At 37.1% G+C, this 19281-nt stretch overlaps 3 protein-coding genes across 3 annotated transcripts; all 3 read right to left on the reverse strand.

Moving 5' to 3' along the window:
* Nucleotides 1–6166: 6166 nt before the first annotated feature.
* On the reverse strand, nucleotides 6167–7908 carry LOC106157517 (uncharacterized protein F36G3.2-like). The gene is made up of 3 exons (XM_013533194.2): nucleotides 7746–7908; nucleotides 7488–7574; nucleotides 6167–7024 (listed from the first exon to the last, which is right to left on the reverse strand). The coding sequence occupies exons 1-3, from the start codon at nucleotides 7906–7908 to the stop codon at nucleotides 6390–6392; spliced, it is 885 nt and encodes a 294-aa protein (XP_013388648.1). The 3' UTR covers nucleotides 6167–6389.
* A 4496-nt stretch (nucleotides 7909–12404) lies between these two features.
* Nucleotides 12405–15308, reverse strand: LOC106157516 (uncharacterized protein F36G3.2-like). Its single transcript, XM_013533193.2, has 3 exons — nucleotides 15146–15308; nucleotides 14891–14977; nucleotides 12405–13039 (listed from the first exon to the last, which is right to left on the reverse strand). The coding sequence occupies exons 1-3, from the start codon at nucleotides 15306–15308 to the stop codon at nucleotides 12405–12407; spliced, it is 885 nt and encodes a 294-aa protein (XP_013388647.2).
* Nucleotides 15309–15855: 547 nt separating this feature from the next.
* Nucleotides 15856–19278, reverse strand: LOC106180711 (uncharacterized). The gene is made up of 3 exons (XM_013564786.2): nucleotides 18038–19278; nucleotides 17808–17894; nucleotides 15856–16925 (listed from the first exon to the last, which is right to left on the reverse strand). The coding sequence occupies exons 1-3, from the start codon at nucleotides 18198–18200 to the stop codon at nucleotides 16294–16296; spliced, it is 882 nt and encodes a 293-aa protein (XP_013420240.2). The 5' UTR covers nucleotides 18201–19278; the 3' UTR covers nucleotides 15856–16293.
* Between the last annotated feature and the right edge of the window lie 3 nt (nucleotides 19279–19281).

Here is a 19281-nt window from a genome sequence, read left to right on the forward strand (position 1 = left end):
TGACACTTGAAAGGCTTAAGCTTCTCCATCTTCAAATCTTATTACGTGATTTAATTTTTACAACAAAAATATAGTAAAAAAATCTTATAATAAATAAGATGGAAAATTCTTTAAAAATGTTGATGTTCTCACTAACGTTCCTAGAATATATTCTGAAATGCATTGTCACTAGATAGAATGATGGATTATGGGAGCTCACGCATATATATATATATAATAAAAAGAAAAATATATAATAAAAAGATATATATATATTTTTTGAAGATGTAAGGAGGTTGTGATTTTGCCTTTGTTGGTATATATATTTGTTTGTTTAAGTTTTAATGTCTCTCAATATCCCAAAATTCAAATGTTTTCAAATGCCAAGAAATGATTGTTGCCCAACCTCAATCATTTGGCCTATGCTCGATAGTTAAATCTCTCGTCAGCATTGTTGTGGTAGTTTTTTTATTGGAAGTTTAGTGAAATGTCTTTGTTCAACGGTCAAATAGGTCTACCTTCTAAACGTTTATAAATACGTTTCTTTTGCTGTGGCGTTTTTTTTTTTCATTCCTGGGACTCGTTTCATAAAACAAAGTCAAAAATAAGTCTCTGCAAAGAATCTTAGCTTGGTTGAATTTGACAACAGTTGTTACTTTGACTAAATTACCTACATAAGTAAGTAAGTAACAATGTATAACCCTACTATACGATTTTACTTGCCATTCAATAAGAGCAATAATCTATGGTTAAGAACATCTGAAAACAATTTTGCTCATTAATATACCCCATTTACCAACCTGAGTCGCATTCCCTGACTATACAATTTATTTGCCATTTTACAAAGACGTCAGAAAAACCTCACTGAATCAAATGTTTTGTAACTGAATGTCAAAAATGACTGCCATTTGGTGACGCAATCGCCAAAATCTTTTCCAGCGGAGCCTTCAGGTCATGGTGGAAAAACATCCGAGTACATTCGTCATCAACTTTAAGTGTGCATTTGTTCTGAATCAGTAATTCTTGCAAAATCTCATTCTCAACGGGCACATGCGTGTTAATAATTTCACCAAAAGTAGTCTTGCCGATTCAGCTGACAAGTAAGGTTTTCATAATGGAGGGAGTTCCACACTAAACTGGACCAAGATTGGTATAGTTGGAATCGCGCTTAATGGCGCCGTAACCGATGATTTCTCCTGTCCTGCCAATAACAACCAAAGTAATGGTCGATTTATCTTCAATCCAAGCTCTTAGAAATCTTTCACGCTCAATTGTGTGTATTTTGATGTCATATTGAAGCAGGCGGTCGAATTGCACATCACGTGAAGGAAACATAGATAACATACAATTTTCTGCCAACTTTAGCTTTTCTGTTGCGACGATGCCGGATACATTTCCATGATTCCACTGTAAATCCTAATCTTTTGTTAGGCCGAACTCTTTCTGCCACAGAGAATATGCAGAGGTTTCTTTCTCCAATGTTTTTTTTTTCTTTTGTGCCACAATCTTGTACCTATTCAATCAAAATGAACATAATGTAAGTAAACGAGGGATGATTGGTATTATATTTATTACATTCTCCACGAAAGAATGATTGACTTACATAAACTCTAGAGAAACACAAAATATCTTCGGTTACAAACGCATTCAAGCCTAGGTGAGCTATATGTGCACGTCATGTAAGAATAATCCTTTTGTAACAGCGTGCAGCTAATTACATCTCTGCTCCTCATATATTACGTGTAGATTCTAACTCTGCATAGACAGTTTGAACGACTGTCACCTTTCCCTCATCACATCTTTATAAAAATATCTAAAAGTGGGGTGAAGTAATTTCTTGAAATTCTTCTTAGACCGTTTAGGCCGGTGACTTGACACGGAAAATTCCTTACCAATACGCTGCCCACGCCACGACTCACTAACGATCCACATTCCTCCAAAAGCTTCATTTTCACTCAGGTAAAACCCCATTATAACACCTAAAAAACCCACAATAGAGCATTCCCAATTAATAAAAAAAATTTTCACACTTAAGTAAAATGCACAAAAAAAAAACTTTTCTCCAAAATCGGCCTTGAACGTAGTTATACATGTAGTTAACATGAGCGCGGAGAGCAATGCAAGTTTACTTTACCTATAACTTTCCCCTGTAGCTGAGCAATAAACGATCATTCTGGGCTGGATTCAAAGAGAGTCCTAACAATCTCCTGGCGGTAATTCCACGTCACCATCTCTGTCAAAAAAGATAATTTACTTCATCCAGGTCTTCAGGTCGCATATGTCTTATCGTAGCTGTCACCATGGTGGGATATTTCTTCCGAGTGCCTTGCAGGTCTTGTTGGTACGTCATAACTACAGTGTATATGTATAAAATTGCAGTTTTAGTCTTTTTGCAGACAGAATAAGGTCACCAAGATTTAAGGAATTGCAAAATGGACTAGCCCTGTCAGGTCAGAGGCGCTCACATACATGTGTAATACATTATCGCTTATAGATGTTGTCACAGCTTGTAGGCCTAATGGTACGTAACCAACAGCGTTACTGCACTGTATAGAATTGTTTTTTTTACTCAGACAGAATAAGGTCATTTAATGACCTTAAGAGACTAACAAAATTGCAAAATTGGTCATACCATAAAAAGTGTCTGTCTGGGTCACGTCAATGGCGCTCACATTTAAGAAATACGTTTAAAGATGTTGCCACACCTTCAAAAATGTCAGAATTATGTTATAAAAAGTGACTCTTTATAATCCTGAGATAGAATAATTAATTAGATGTCCCTCCTCTAATCATGCAATTCATATCGCAGTTCATCTGGATACCTTTAGCCTTCTGGCAATTTCCGATTGCTTGAGGTCTTCATCATGAAAGGCTAATATCTAGGCCCGCCCCTCACATACTCAAAGCTGGTAAAGGTGTGGTGTCAGTTACTCCAAACTTCTGCTCAATATTTCACGGTGTTATAGCCCAAAAAAGGAGACGTGTATCTGCATACCCTTATCTCTCTTAGGAGCCACTCTCCATTGGCAGGTGCTTGACCAAGGTAACATGAAATGTTCAGATACCGTGGGTGTGACAACCCTTTTAATCAACAGTGTATATAAACGTAACCCTATTACCTTGTTCTGTTTGATACAATACAATAGTACCCTGCACTGGGGAGAGAAATCAACAGACATTAAAAAGCGATTGTGCAGTATCCTCTGACACGATCTTGTACAAAAGAAATGTAGACGGAGATGTATACCTACATGTATCTTATGCCCTCAGCTCGTCAGTAAAATTATTATAAAGCAATTCCGCGAAGAAGGTACCAATTCCAAAAAATACCAGTTTATTTTTGGTCATAAAAGTGTCTGAAAATCTGCTTTTCTATCCTTTTACAGCTGAATGCAATGTGTTCTACATGAAAAATAACATTAGATATTGTAGCACTCGCTTTAACAGGAACTTTGAGGGCCTCTGTGCCACAAATGCAAGATTTTACGTGTCGCTTTAGTATTATAGCTGATTTGCAACATAAAAATCACACATTTTCAAGCTTTTAGTTTTTTTGCCCTCGATAAATTTGCATTTATGTGTCTTTTATTCATATATGGTGTTTTTGTCGAATCTGTCGGTTAATTACGAGACCGTAGTAGGTTAATCACAGTCGCTCAGTACCCCGAACCTCCGTTAAGCTTTATTAAGTAAGCGTAATAATAGATAAAAATGCTCATAAATCCCTCCCCCCCCCCCCCCCCCCCCCCGGTACATTTTTTAAACTCATAATACATCTTCTTCAGGAAAACTGTGCTATTTGTACATTTTAAATAATGCGTTCCACCATATAAAATGCTTACACAAAAAAGTTGAGGCATTATATTTCAGAGTCTAATCTCATTAACGGACGAAATTTGAATACCTTGGTAAGGGGTGGGAGTATAAAGCTTTTAATACTTTTAAAAATAGTCCAGTATCTGCAACATGCAAAAGGCTGTTTATTCTATCAATGTTGCTGTCTAAAGGTCAATAACTTGAAAAACGGAAACTCAGTCATCTTTAAAGTTAACCTTTATTCGTTCACGCATTACGTAGATGTAATACAGCACATACAAGTAGTTGTAGTGGTGATGGTACTGGTAGTGGTGAAATGATCAAAAACTGAAATACAATAAATGTACATACAAATGAAAATAAAAGAATGGTGAGAGAGAGAGAACAACAGGTACACGCATATAGCGACAATGTAAATAAAACTAGAAAAGCTCTCCGAGAGCACAGACCTCCGCCAACGCAGCAAAGCCTCCACCCAATGCCGTTTCACCCCTAAATTTTCATTCTATAATGATTTAGTTTTTTGGTTTTTGATTATTGATTGATTATTGGTTGATTACTGATTGATCCGGATCACCACCAAAAACTAATCATCTGTTCCTTGGCCCACTTATGACAGTTCCTGAAAATTTTATCAAAATCGGTCCAGGATAATGTACATGTCAACTAAATATCGATATAACAAAGATGAATTTAATACAAATACCACCTGACTTAATTAACTACAAATAGGTGATGACGGTTTACCAACATTTCTGTATCGAAATAAATCATCAACTAAACGTACATACCCAAAGCGTTCTAGATATCTTACCTTATTACAGTCTGAGAAGAACAAACCGACCGCACCCAGAACCGGGATACGCCCGCTTTTATAGAGAACGTTGACAAAAACTACTCAAATATACAAAAATATATTGCTGTGACATTGCGTTACATGTGACAGCATGATTGATTTGTCGATGTCGACAACAATCAAAATGCAAGGTACCATAAGCTTAAACTGTTTTTTTTTTTTTTTTTTTTTTTGTTATTAATTTGCTTTTGCTATTTGCAGTCACTTTGGCACAAAGAAACATTATGCAAAGAGTATAATTTATGAAGAAAGTATGTTGTGTGCGCTTTAAAAGGTTCAATATATTTAAGTCATTACATGAACGTGTTATTCCAGTATTTTATTAAAAAGTTATTTGGTCTCCAAACCCTGAACAAAAGAGTAGCCTATCATTGTAGCCTATTATTCCTGGTGTTAAGCACACTCATTGACATAGCAATAAGGATGTCTTTGAAAAGTGTGTTTAACAGTGGTTGAATTTAGTCTATGATCCAAAATGAATAAGGGCCTTATTTGGAGCCCTTATTTGGCTGCACCCCCGACAGGCCAGTGTTTTACCGGAATTTTTCATTTCTGCCAGTTTCCGGTGTCACGTATACGGTCCGTTCTGTGTGAAACATCCGTCCTGACCGATTGTACACGCAGCGGACACATGTATGAGCCGTCCCGTGAAAGATTCGCTGTCATTCACCTGTACTGTTATATTCGGCTAGTTCATTTCCTACCTCATTATACATTTACTTACTGTGATGGGAATGTTTCTAGGTAAAATTCATGTGTTAATTGATAATTTTGATAGAGAATATTTTAATCAGCGTCAAATTACAGTTCGACGCATGGATGAACCTACCGTGGACAAGCCGTCGTTATTCAGCTATTGGCCTACTATTTTAGTATTGATTTTACAAGGATAGTGTGTTGATATGGCCACCTGAGGGAAATCGCAGTAGAGGTAAACAACTAAAAAATATAATTACTTCTAAAAATCATATTTGAATTTGGAGTATGTTCTCAAAAGCGCATGTTTATTAAAGGCTTGGAATGTATTGATGACTCGCTAGAGACGTACTGTACACGCCGGAAGTTTCTCAGATTTGCCTACGCTTTGTGCGCATGAGCAGAACGGATGTTTCACACTCCGAGCGGTACACGCCGGCTCGAAAAAGTGTCCGTTTGTACCGGAAACACGCCAAATCTAAGATGGCCGCCAATAAATTCATGTCATATGTAAAAACAAAAATTGACTTTAAAGTTACTTTACAACTAAATATTATCAAAATTTGCGCTGATCACAAGTACAATCAAATATACTGTGGATCTATCATAAATGAAAACTTTTGAACTATCAGAACTGAGATCCAATGAAACTATTTTCACATGATACCCCAATGTACTACTTAAACAAAAAATCTTAAAACTTTTAAAACTGTTGTTATTATTATTATTATTATTATTATTATTATTATTGCAACATACAAAATGCTCAATTGCAATTACTCATAAACATTGACAAACAAAATTCTCTTTTTTTGCCATGATGTTTCCTTTTATTCAGTAATGATTAATCCCCTCCTGGGACCCGTTCCATACAACGTATAAAATCGAAAGTCAAGAATCTCAGCTAATTTGTATTTTGGAAAAAAAACGCTTACTAATTTACCCATTTTCCATCTCAACTCATTTCTCCCCGTCTGCAAAATCGTTTTTATTATTTCACATTGCATAACTAGAAGTTGACTCAATGTTTTATCACACAATGTCAACAATGATGAGCTACTGCTCCTGACGCAATTGAAAAGATCTTTTTCCGTGGAGCCTTCACATCATGATAATAAAACATTCGAGTAAATTCGGCATGAACTTTAAGTGTGTTTTTATTCTCAGTCAGTAATTCTTGTAAAATCTCGCTCCCAACAGGTACCCACATGTCCACAGTTTCACCAAAAGTAGTCTTGCCCATTAAGCTGACCAGTAAGGTTTTTATAATGGCGGAAGTTTCACCATAAAGTGGGCCAAGAAGGGTAGTATTGTTGGAATCACGCCTTATGACACCGTAACCGACAATTTCATCTGCCTTGCTCATAGCAACCAAGGTTGTGGTCGATTTCCCCTCAACCCACACTCTTAGAAACCTTTCACGTTCAATGGAGTGTATTTTGGTGTCATATTGAATCAGGGCATCAAATTGCACGCCTTGTGAAGGAAACGCAGATACTATACAATCTTCTGACAACTTTATCTTTTCTGTTGCGATGGTACCGGATACATGGCGTACTTTCCATGATTCAACTGTAAAACCTAATCTTTTGTTCGGCACCACTCTTTCTGCCACAGAGAATATGCCAAGGTTCCTATCCCCAATGTACTCTTCTACCTTCTGCCGCAACCTTGTACCTATTTGATCAAAACTAACGAAAGTTAAAAAAACAAAAAACATTGACTATATTTAATTTTTAAGGGGATTGGTCTCAGTTTTCAAAAGTAGGGTACTTTTTGATATAGTCTCCATTAGTGGTACATGTCTCACTTTATTTGTTTTATTTCTTTTCTGTGAAATTCAAATCAGATGGCACGTTTAACGTACAAACTAAAAAAGTGAATAAAATATGTGTCAGGCCAATCAGTAACGTTATAAAATAGCGCTGACCAAATATCTCTGCTCCCGATATATGTACATACTGCTTTAACGACTGTCACCTCTCTACGACACATTATAATGAAGTATCTGAATAGTTTGAGGACGAGCGATTCGACACAGAAACTCCTGTAATGTATTCTTTCTCCCCCCCCCTTCCCCGAAATCTAGCATTCGTAGGCCTACTCAACCATCACAATCACATTACAGATGCTTTCTTACCAATACCCAGTCCACGATGCTGCTTACAGACGATCCACATTCCTCCAAAGGCTTCCTCTTCACTCATGTTAAAGCCCATTGCAACACCTGTAAACCATAAGAGATCACTCTGCATTTTTAAAATTATTAACATCATTATTAAAATAAAGGCTAGTGTAATCCAATTTTTCATTTCATACATTATTCAAAAGGAAAGAAAACTAAGGCGTGGTTTGAAAAACATGGCGGCGGAAAGCAATAGGTGTCAGTTTTGTTTACCTATAACTTTCCCCTGCAGCTCAGCAATAAACGATCCTTCTGGGCTGTATTCAAAGAGAGCCTTAATAACATCCTGGCTGTAATTCCATGACTCCTTCTCTGCCAAACGGGTTACTTCAGCCAAATTTTCAGGCTGCATAAGCCTTATCGTAGCCGTCGACATGGTGGGATTTTTGTCCCTTGTACCTTTTGTCTGGCAGTGGTACTTAGATCTAACGAAATGCGTAAAACTAATATGTATGCAGTGGTTGTCTTTATATGTACTGGCAAAATTCGGTCGTAAATGGGCCATTTAACATTAAAGTTACTGGCTAGGTCTTGTGGGGTCAGGTCACGTGTAGGTTAGGTCAGTTTTAACGACTGTCACCTATCTCTCAGTAGACATGAATAACGCATCTTAAAGTGGCAGTGACATATTTGTCGGAATTCCTTTCAGGCAGGTCATACATTTAAACTGGTGACTACATTCAGAAAAGTCCTTACCAATACACTGCCCACGCTATGGCTTACTGACTACCCACATTCCTCTTCACTCAGGTTAAACCCAATTACCACAACGGAAAACCCACATTAGGGCATTCCACAATGGATATCATAAATCTTTTCAATTCATAACTTTTCTCCAAAATCGGCCTTGGGCGTAGTTTTTGTAACATTATCTACTTAATTGTTTTTTGTGAATGTCATTAAAGGTCAGAAAGCTCCATAAGTGGCATTCTTTAAATGACCCTGGTCACCTACAGAATTCACATGATGACAGTTTCAGACATTGTTAGAACAAACACGTGTTCCTGATACTTCGTAATGTACATGTACCGTACGCATTGTTGTTGCCTCTCTCTTGAATAGAGTCCGGCACGTTGGACTCAGTAAAGAGCCATCTTAGACATGTTATTACATTGTATCAAAAGTGACTACAACACATAGGCAACAGTGACGATCCGAGGCAGTTTTTACGTTGTTAACTGTTAGCATGGAACTCACTGGTATTCCAACACCTTCCATGGAATGGAGTGCTTCTAATCTTCTTGAACAGTGGAAAAAATTCCACAGTCTCGTGGAACTCATTTTAATGGGCCACTAAAGGAAAATGAAGAGAAAGTGAAGGTGACTTACCTCTTGTTATGGATAGGAGACAAAGGGAAAGAAATAAACTCAACTTGGACATATCTGGACCAACCAGACAAGCTGCAATCTTATTATGAACGTTTTCAAGCACATGTGCAGCCAAAACTGAATCGCATCTTCGCGCGGTTCAAGTTTGAAACTCAACAATAAAACTCAATTTATTATGCGTTTGCAGACACTTCCTGTCGACTGTGCATACGCAAATGCAGAAGAGATGATCCGAGACAGGATTGTATTTGGTACTTCATCAGAGAAAGTGAGGGAAAAGCTCATAAATGACAAGCTTACACTCGACAAGGCCGTGCAGATAGCTCAGTGGTACGTGTATTCAGTTGCCTCCACGTACAGGCAACTGGAGACATGTGAACAGACAGAGGAGACTGCGAAAAAACAGGACAAACATGAGTGTGACAATTGTGGCTACGAGACTGATAAATGTCCGGCTAAGGGTAAACATTGTAATAACTCTAAGAAATTCAATCACTTTGCTAAGAAAAATGCCGCAAAAGGATTTCTAAAAACATGTTAACGAGTTGCAAACTTTGCCAGATCGGCCTGATTCCGATTCTAATTCAGATTCACAATTTATTGTAAATAGTATTGACACATCAGAGGGCTTAGATCAAGCATTTTGCCATGCAGAAATTGGTCCAGCAAAGACCAATATTAAGTTTGAGATTGACACAGGTTCTCAAGTGAATATTTTACCCAAGCACGTGTTTGACTCAGTAGGTCATGTAGCCGACCTGAAATCTCCTGGTCAGAAACTTACTGCTTATAATGGTCACTGCTTACAAAATTGTGAGACAATGTGTCTGCAAGTGATATCTAGGTACATGGTTTGTAAATCACCTCAAGATCATATTGCTGTAACTGTAGCAGCATTTATCTAGCTGTATTCAAGGGCTTCTTTAATATAGATATCAAAGGCTTGTGGTCTGTCTCCACAACTATCTTACGGCTATAAACATACTGATGAAATCTTTTGCACCCGAAAACTATACCAAACATCTCCTTTTCTATCTGGGCATAGTTGATTTCTGAAGCATTCAGAGCTTTGAACGCACATGCTATGGGTTTTCCTTCCTGCAATAGTGCAGCACCTAGACCATACTTAGAGACATCAGTCTGTAGAGTATAATTGCCCCTCTGAGATTATAGAATGCTGGAATCACAGGGATGAATTGTCTTATAGTGATGGCCTACTGCTCAAAGGACAAAGGGTTATTGTACCCCAGAGACTAAGGGTGAAAATACTGCACTCTATACTCACAGGTCACAAAGGAAAAGAGAAATGACTAAACCGAGCAACATCAGCAATTTTTGGACAGGCATGTCAGGTGACATTAGTAATTTTGTTTGTAAGTGCCCCATTTGTCTCATGCAGAGAAGTAACAACCCTAAGCAACCTTTGCAGCCTCACCTCATCCCAAAATACCCCTGGCAAACAGTTGCCACTGACTTGTTTACAGGAGATGGAAAGGATTTTATAGTTTTAGTTTTTATAGTTGTATAGTTGTAGATAAATATTATAGTTGATAGTTTGAGGTAGCTCAACTTACCTTTACTCAAAGTAATCAGGTAATCAGCAAGTTAAAGATTTAAAGGTAATGTTTGCAAGATTTGGAATACCAGAAATTGTCATTTCAAACAATAGTCCTCAGTACGCCTCTCTGGAGTTAACTGATTTCTCTAAGCAATATGATTTCAAACATGTGACCTTAAGCCCCAATTACCCTAAGTCCAATGGACTGGCTGAGAAATATGTCCAAATTGTAAAGAGACTGTTTGAATAGTCAAAGTCTGCTAAATCTGATCCTAATTTGGCTTTATTGGAATACAGGGTATCCCCCTTGACATCATATACTCCCCAACGCAGTTATTACAAGGACAACAGTTGCGTTCTGTTTCACCTGTCATCACTCAACAGTTGTGTCCCCAGTTCATTGATCCTAAAAATGTCAATGATCATATGATAGATTCGAGTCATCAAAAGCAGAAGAAATGTTATGACCATGGTTCCCGACCCCTTCCCCTTGTAAATGTAGATGACTCAGTCAGATGTCAGTGAAATGACAAATTATGGAAAACTGTCACTGATAAAGTGAATAAAAAGTCGTTTGTTTTACAAGCTCCTAATGGTGGTATATTTCGACGTAACAGGCGTCATATTCTCAAAAGAAAAGAGCCCAATGATCCTCATGACACTGACCTACCAGTGCCTATTTGCACTGAGAATCTGGTTAATAAATCCAGTGATCTTAAAAATATAGTAGATCACCCAGAGCCTACTGTAAATGCCATAGTTACATGTAAGTCCTCGGTTAAAGTAAAATCAACCCCCGCTGTCACTGATCACATGATGGCTACGTCACATCTCATGGGATTCCTCAGTGTTGTTGATTTGGTAGAACTAAAGTGTATATGTAAAATTGCAGTTTTCGTCTTTTTGCAGACAGAATAAAGTCATCAAGCAGGCCCGTAGCCAGGGGGGTTCGGGGGGTTTGAAAGAACCGCCCCTTTTGCTGGGAAAAGGTCCACTCTGGGTAAAATTTGATCTAGGTACATGAAGTTTTTATGGGAAAAGGTCCTCTTTTTCGGAAAAAGAACCCCCCTTTTGAAATTGCTGGCTACGGGCCTGTCAAGATTTATGTAATTGCAAAATGGATCATTCCACGATAATTGATTGATGGCTGGATCAGGTCAAAGGCGCTAACATTTTGTGTAATATACTACCGTTAAGATGTTGCCACACCTTCCAAAATTCTCATTTGTTTTAAAAAGTGACTTTTCATTGTCCTGAGATAGAATAATTAATTAAATGATACACATGCAAAAGTAACAATCAACATAGGCATATCACACCTGTGCTGATTTATTAAATTTTTCTCAACATGACACAACAAATTGGTTTCTTCAGTGTACAGACCCTATGTAAAAAAATTTCTTATAACGTTTTATACGGGATTGATTAATTTTAAAAATGTACACATTTTTATTTGATAAGACACCTTTACAACATGTACCCATATTGAAGTAGTTCACGTAAAAATGGGTCAAATACCGTGCCCATAAAGAACATTTACATTATTTAAAATGTAGTTATCTGTTGTGAGATATTGATACAAACTTGTTTCAGGAATTAAAATGAACAACATTTTACAATATTTAAAATGTAGTCATTTATTGTGAGATATTGGTAGAAACTTGTTAGGTTTTATGTTAGTTTTAGCAACAATACTTCCTAGTACGTCCTTCATGTACACTCAAACAAATTTGATATTGTATTTTGAAAGTATTCTAATTCCTAATATCAATATCTTTTAACCCAGTTGTTAATTTTTGTTACAATTTTAATGATATATTTTAAGTTGTTGTTTTAATTTTTCATTTTGGTTCTAAGTTGTATAAAAAAAAACGCTTACTCATTTACATATTTTTCATCTCAAATCATTCCTCCCCTTATTTAAATCGTATTTGTTATTTCACATGGCATCACTAAAAGTTGACTGAATGTTTTATCACTGAATATTAACAATGATGAGCTGCTGTTGCTGACGCAATTGAAAAGATCTTTTCCTGTGGAGCCTTCACGTCATGATGGTAAAACATTCGGGTCACGTCCGCATGAACTTTAAGCGTGCTTTTATTCTCAGCCAGCAATTCTTTCAAAATCTCGCTCCCAACAGGTACCCACATGTCCACAGTTTCACCAAAAGTAGTCTTGCCCATTAAGCTGACCAGTAAGGTTTTTATAAAGGCGGGAGTTTCACCATAAAGTGGGCCAAGAAGGGTGGTATTGTTAGAATCACGCTTAATGACGCCGTAACCGACGATTTCACCTGCCCTGCTCATAGCAACCAAGGTTATGGTCGATTTCCCCTCAATCCAAACTCTTAGAAACCTTTCACGTTCAATGGAGTGTATTTTGGTGTCATATTGAAGCAGGGCATCAAACTGCACGCCTTGTGAAGGAAACGCAGATACTATACAATCTTCTGACAACTCTATCTTTTCTGTTGCGATGGTACCGGATACATGGCGTACTTTCCATGATTCAACTGTAAAACCTAATCTTTTGTTCGGCACCACTCTTTCTGACACAGAAAATATGCCTAGGTTCCTATCCCCAATGTACTCTTCTATCTTCTGCCACAATCTTGTACCTATTAGATCAAAACTGACGCAGGTTAAATTAAAAAAAAAAAACATTGTCTATATTTAATTTTTAAGGGTTGATAAAGCCTCCATTAGTGCTACGTGGCACACTTTAATTTGTTTTATTTATTTTCTGTAAAATTCAAATCGGATGGCAGGTTTTATAAACTAATAAATACAAGCGATACAGTGTTCAGTTCACAAAAATAACCCTAGACTTGTGCACTCGACTTGTTTTATAGCCTTACATGTACTTATTTTAAGCCAGTGGACATTAACAACTGGAGTTATTAAGATTTGTCTGCACCGCGCAATACAGCATTGGATCCATCTAAGATGAAAAATTTGGGATATTGGCCTTTGGAATTAATATCTGGGATGACATTTTAGAGAGAGACCTCTTAGGAGAGCTAAGAAGACGGACACGAGTTATGGGAAAGGGTTCAGAAGTTGGAGTTTTCACCTAGAACATGTAGTTGGCAAACTTCATCGAATAAACCGTTAAATAGGTCATTATGTGTCCTACGGTTTTCTTTGAGCGACTTAACGTAAATCTGACACGAACCGTTGAATTTCGGATGGCGTTTTGTGCAGTATAATAAGGTATTCATTACCGAATGGGTGAGTTTTGACAGTTTACGTTAAAATGTGAGAACAGCTGACAAGACACAGAATGGCCAAAATTTTGAAGCCGTCTTACAATATGCATGTAGTCTGCATTACAGCCAAACACTGTGAAATCAGTGTACACTTTTCTTTTCTTCCACAACCATGAACCTATTCAATCAAAATCAACGGAAGTTAGTATATCCGAAGTTTCACAGTAAAACCATTGTAAATTGAGGTTGATATTGACATACAATGAGGTGCTTAAGGTTATGGTTATCCTTCGCCCAATACTCCTTGTTTAGTGCCTTGCATACATTCTCTACGGTATTAAATAAAGCTTTAGTGTTTAGAGACTAAATTAATTAACATTTATACATATGTCGCCTTACTGCGATTTGCGGGTAAAAACGGTTTCTCAATTTTCTCTCTTTCCGATTTAATGACACCATTAAGTACTCCTAAAGTCTGCCAGTGATTCTTTTTTGAAGTCTTGGTTCAGATTTTATCGTAGATAAAGCAAAATAATGCCAGTTCAATGAAAGTCTGTAATTAATGGCGGCACGGAATTGTAGCCTATAGATTTCCAATACATTTTGTCAATTTTCGTGATAAAATCTTGTTCAGTTATGCCCTATATACCTACTGCTGTCTCACCTCAAAATGAAAGGTAACAAGGTGTTACATAGACGGTAAAGCTTTGAGTTGCATATGCTCATACATTGCATCGAAAAAATATACACGCCGAAATTTTATACTTTAGAGGTTTTTTCATTGTTTTAAATCAGCACGCCTATACATGCATTATTGAATAATTGTTTGGAAGATACATGTTTTGGAAGATATACGGGTATAAGGGTCTATGGGTTACTGCAGGTCGAAATAAAACCGTATTTCATAAACAATTAAAGAGATAACAATATATGGCATTACAGTTACATTTCTCACAACAGAAGACAAATATTAGAGAAAGAGCAAAAAGTGCAAAAAATATATAAACGTGTCAGACCAATCAGTTATAATGGTAGGGATCAAATAGCCCCACTCCCGATACATATCCATGCTGCTTCAACGACTTTCATTTATCTACAACACATAATACAGCATTCAAATTGTTTGAGGACGCGGTGCATTTAGACGAGCGATTCTAAACAGAAATTCCTGTATCGTATTTTCACGCCCCCCCCCCCCAAAAAAAAAAAATCTAGCATTCGTGCTCAACCATCACAATTACGTTACAGATGCTTTCTTACCAATACGCTGCCCGCGGTGCATCTTACTGACGATCCACATTCCTGCAAAGGCTTCCGCTTCACTCAGGTTAAATCCCATTACAACACCTGTAAACCATAAGGGACCACTCTGCATTTTTAAAATTATCATCATTATTAAAATATAGGCTAGTGTAATCCAATTTTTCATTTCATACATTATTCAAAAGGAAAGAAAACTTAGGCGTGGTTTGAAAAACATGGCGGCGGAAAGCAATAGGTGTCAGTTTTGTTTACCTATAACTTTCCCCTGCAGCTCAGCAATAAACGATCCTTCTTGGCTGGATTCAAAGAGAGCCCTAAGAACCTCTTGGCTGAGATTCCACGACTCCATTTCTGCCAAACGAGTAACATCAGTCAAGTCTTCGGGCCGCATAAGTCTTATCCTGACTGTGGACATAGTTAGACTTTTGTTCCTCACACATTTATTCACGCCATGCATTGCGTATAACTAACAGCCAGCAATGTGTATGCAGCAGTTGTCTGCTAGTATATATATATTTGGAAGATATACGGGTATAAGGGCTTATAAATAAATAAACAAAATTAGATCGTAACTGGACCATTACACAATAATGTAACTGTCTAGGTCAATGAAGCAAATAATGATGCACAAAATAGGTTATTTATCAGTTTTGATGCAGTTTAACGTGGAGCTTTACAGCAAAATCAACGTCAAATTGTAATAATGCACAACAGGTCACAGACATTAGGAATATGTTTGTAGCAAAGGCCCAACCCCGAGACTTCAATTGCATAACCTGGAAATCCTGAAATCTGGAAAATGAACATTTTATGAAAAAAATGTAACTCAAGCTGTATTTTAGTCAAATGTTTCTTTTCTGTAAGTTTGATAATCAAAAGTAACATGGTTTTGCTGTTATGTTCATTATGGAGGTAGCGCACAAAATAAGATTCTCTTAACACAACCAATTTTTTACATTTTTTTTAAAATAAAATAATATATAAGTATCATGGATATTCAAAATGTGTCTAAAAAGGTCTTCAGGCCCATGGAGGTTCAAAGTCACACCTTGAAAATGCCAATATGTAAAAAATTAACATTCAACAAAAAAGTATAGCTTCATAAATCGTAATAATAATATAATATAAACTGAAAGAACGGCATAACTTCAATAGAAATACTCCGACCAGACTTGGTTTTTTTTTAACTCTACCTGTTGCGTGATAATATACGTGGGATTAAAATCGGCCTAGGTGAGATTGAAATCTCAAAGCCATTTTAGTAGAAAAGATCTATAGTTAAGATCATCTGAAGAACATTTTCGCTCACTAATATACCCATTTATCAACCTTAATTGTATTCCCCTATTATACAATTTCATTTGTTATTACGGAATAACTGAATGATTTGTGACTGAATGTCAGCAATGACTGCCGTCTGGTGACGCAATCGCGAAAATCTTTTCCAGCGGAGCCTTAACTTCATATTTTAAAAACATCCGAGTGAATTCGTCATGAACTTTAAATGTGCTTTTATTCTGACTCAGTAATTCTTGCAAAATCTCATTCCCAACGGGAACATGCGTGTTAATAATTTCACCAAAGGTAGTCTTGTCGACTAAGCTGACAAGTAAGGTTTTCATAATGGCGGGAGTTTCACCGTAAATTGGACCAAGATTGGTATAGTTGGAATCTCGCTTAATGGCGCCGTAACCGATTATTTCTCCTGTCCTGCCAATAGCAACTAAAGTAATGGTCGATTTATCCTTAATCCAAGCTCTTAGAAATCTTTCACGTTCAATTGTGTGTATTTTGGTGTCATAATGAAGCAGGCCATCGAACTGCACTTCACGAGAAGGAAATGTTGATACCACACAATGATCTTCTTCCAGCTTGATCTTTTCTGTTGCGATGGTACCGGAGACATGGCATATTTTCCATGATTCCACTGTAAAACCTAATCTTTTGTTTGGTCCAACTCTTTCTGCCCCAGAAAATGTGCAAAGGTTTCTATCCCCAGTGTGCTCTTTCATCCTCTGCCACAATCTTGTACCTATTCAATCAAAATTTACAAAAATTCTAAACTTCCAGTAAAAGCATTATAATTTGCAGATGGTCGGTTGGCTTCATTGGATATTATTCACTGTATACCCGTATTTCATAAGTTCAGATCTTTTGTACGTTACAACTTTTTCTGCCACAGAGAATACGCAGAGGTTTTTATCTCCAATTTACTTCTTTCTTTTGTGTCATAATCTTGTTCCTATTCAGTCAAAATTAACCTACGTTGCTACATTAAAGGGATAATAACTCTTCGTATGAGATCTATATTTCACAATAAAAACATAGTGAACAACTCATAGAAATATAATATATTCTGTTGTACAAGAGAAACGGCAGTTATAGCTATTATCCTGATAGCTGAGCTTGTCTTTAGACCACGTGACCTCCATTGATGGCTATACTCTGTTATAATCTCTTAAGAGACTATAACAAAAAAAAAAAAACTTTTTAGATAAAAAAAAACAGGAACTAACTTTGAATGTTAAAATGGATTCATTAACCATTGGCAAGTACGGGAAAATTGTTGTTTACTCCAGGAAAATTCATTTTTGGCCAAAACGAAGAGTTATTATCCCTATTAAGTAAACAAGGGGTACTAAGCCTTATACGTCATCACATTCTTCAAGATAAATACGAAAGAACAATGGACTTACTTAAACTCTAGAGAAAGACAAAATATCAAAGGTGACAAACGCGTTCAAGCCTTGGTGAGCAACATGCGCATACCGAATACATGTAATCATGTTAGAACAACCCTTCTGTTCACCCTTCGACTGTCACCTATCTCTCGCCACACATGAATAAAACATCTGAAAGTGGGGTGAAATATATTTTCAGAGACGTTAAACTTTTTAGGCAGGCGACATCTTACCAATTCGCTGCCCACGCCACGACTCACTGACGATCCACATTCCTACAAAGGCTTCCTTTTCACTCAGGTTAAACCCCATTATAACACCTGAAACCCACAATAGATCATTCTCAATAAGTAAACTTTTTAAAATTCACATTTAAGTAATAAAATGCACGAAAAAAACTTTCTCCGGTCTTGGGCGTAGTTTTAGCAGGATGAGCGCAAAAAGCAATGTAAGTTTACTTTACCTATAACTTTCCCCTGCAACTCAGCAATAAACGATCCTTCTGGGTCGGATTCAAAGAGGGCCCTAGCAACCTCTTGGCCGTAATTCCAAGACACCATCTCAGTCAAAAGAGTTACTTCAGCCAGGTCTTCAGGGCCCATGAGTCTTATCTTGGTTGTTGACATGGTGGGATATTCCCTTCCAAGTGTCCCGTAGGTCTATTTGCACGTAACATTGCATGCAGTCGTTTTTGGTCAGAATTAGGTCACCTCGTTTGACAGCATTGAAAATGGGCCATTAACATAAAAAGGAACTGGTCTGCGGTAGTAAACTATCGCTTTAAGGTTGTCACACCTTCACAAATTTTATGTTTTTTTAAAGTGACCATTTATAGTCCTGACATTGAATTATTAATTAAACGTCCCATCTGCAGACTGCAGAAAAGACAATCAACACAGATATAACACATTTGTGCTAATTTATTTAGTGTTTCTCAACGAGAACGCCTGAACTGTGATCTGTATACAAACCCAAATTGAATAAAAGTACTTGTAACTTCCTACAGAAATCTGAAAGAAATTTCAAGCATTTACACACATCAAATTATTTGATAACATAGCTATACAATCATCTTCGTCATTAATGGCCTTTGTGGCCCGTTGACAGGAAGGTCGGCGACACGACAAGTACTATCAATTTTTTTATGAAGAATTCTGGTCTACTCTTGGGTCAAAGCCTGTGTCATTTAGTGAAACTGGTTGACGCTGGATCTCTTCTTTTTGTCTTTTCCTCCTAAACTCGTCCCAGGGATGCTCTATGGGATTCACATCTGAGATAGCATGGTTGTTTCATGAGCAGAAGGTTGTTCTGTTGGAAAGAACACCTCTCCAGGCGAAAAGTGTAAAGAACTGCGTTGTTGTGTTACAAGTGAAAATTGCTCTAGAGAAATTGCCAAAAGTAAAAAGTAAAAACATGACAGGCGGAAAGTGTAAAGGGTTGCGTTGTCGTATTACAGGTGGGAATTGTTCTAGAGAAATTGTCAAAAGTTTAAACTTGACAAATAAATCGTAAAGGCTGAGGGAAATGTGAACCGCCGCCTGCAGCTGCACGGCCACCGCACGAATACGAAGTTAAATAGTGTTTCTCAATATCCCAAAAATTAATCTATTTTATATACGACCCTCAATTACAATTGAATAGCCTCATCCGTATTGTAACGGCATTTAGGTTCACAGTGAAATGTATTTTGTCAACATACAAATACGT

Source organism: Lingula anatina, chromosome 3, assembly GCF_051362555.1.
Source record: "Lingula anatina isolate TDL-2025a chromosome 3, LinAna3.0, whole genome shotgun sequence".
Lineage (NCBI taxonomy): Eukaryota > Metazoa > Brachiopoda > Lingulata > Lingulida > Lingulidae > Lingula > Lingula anatina.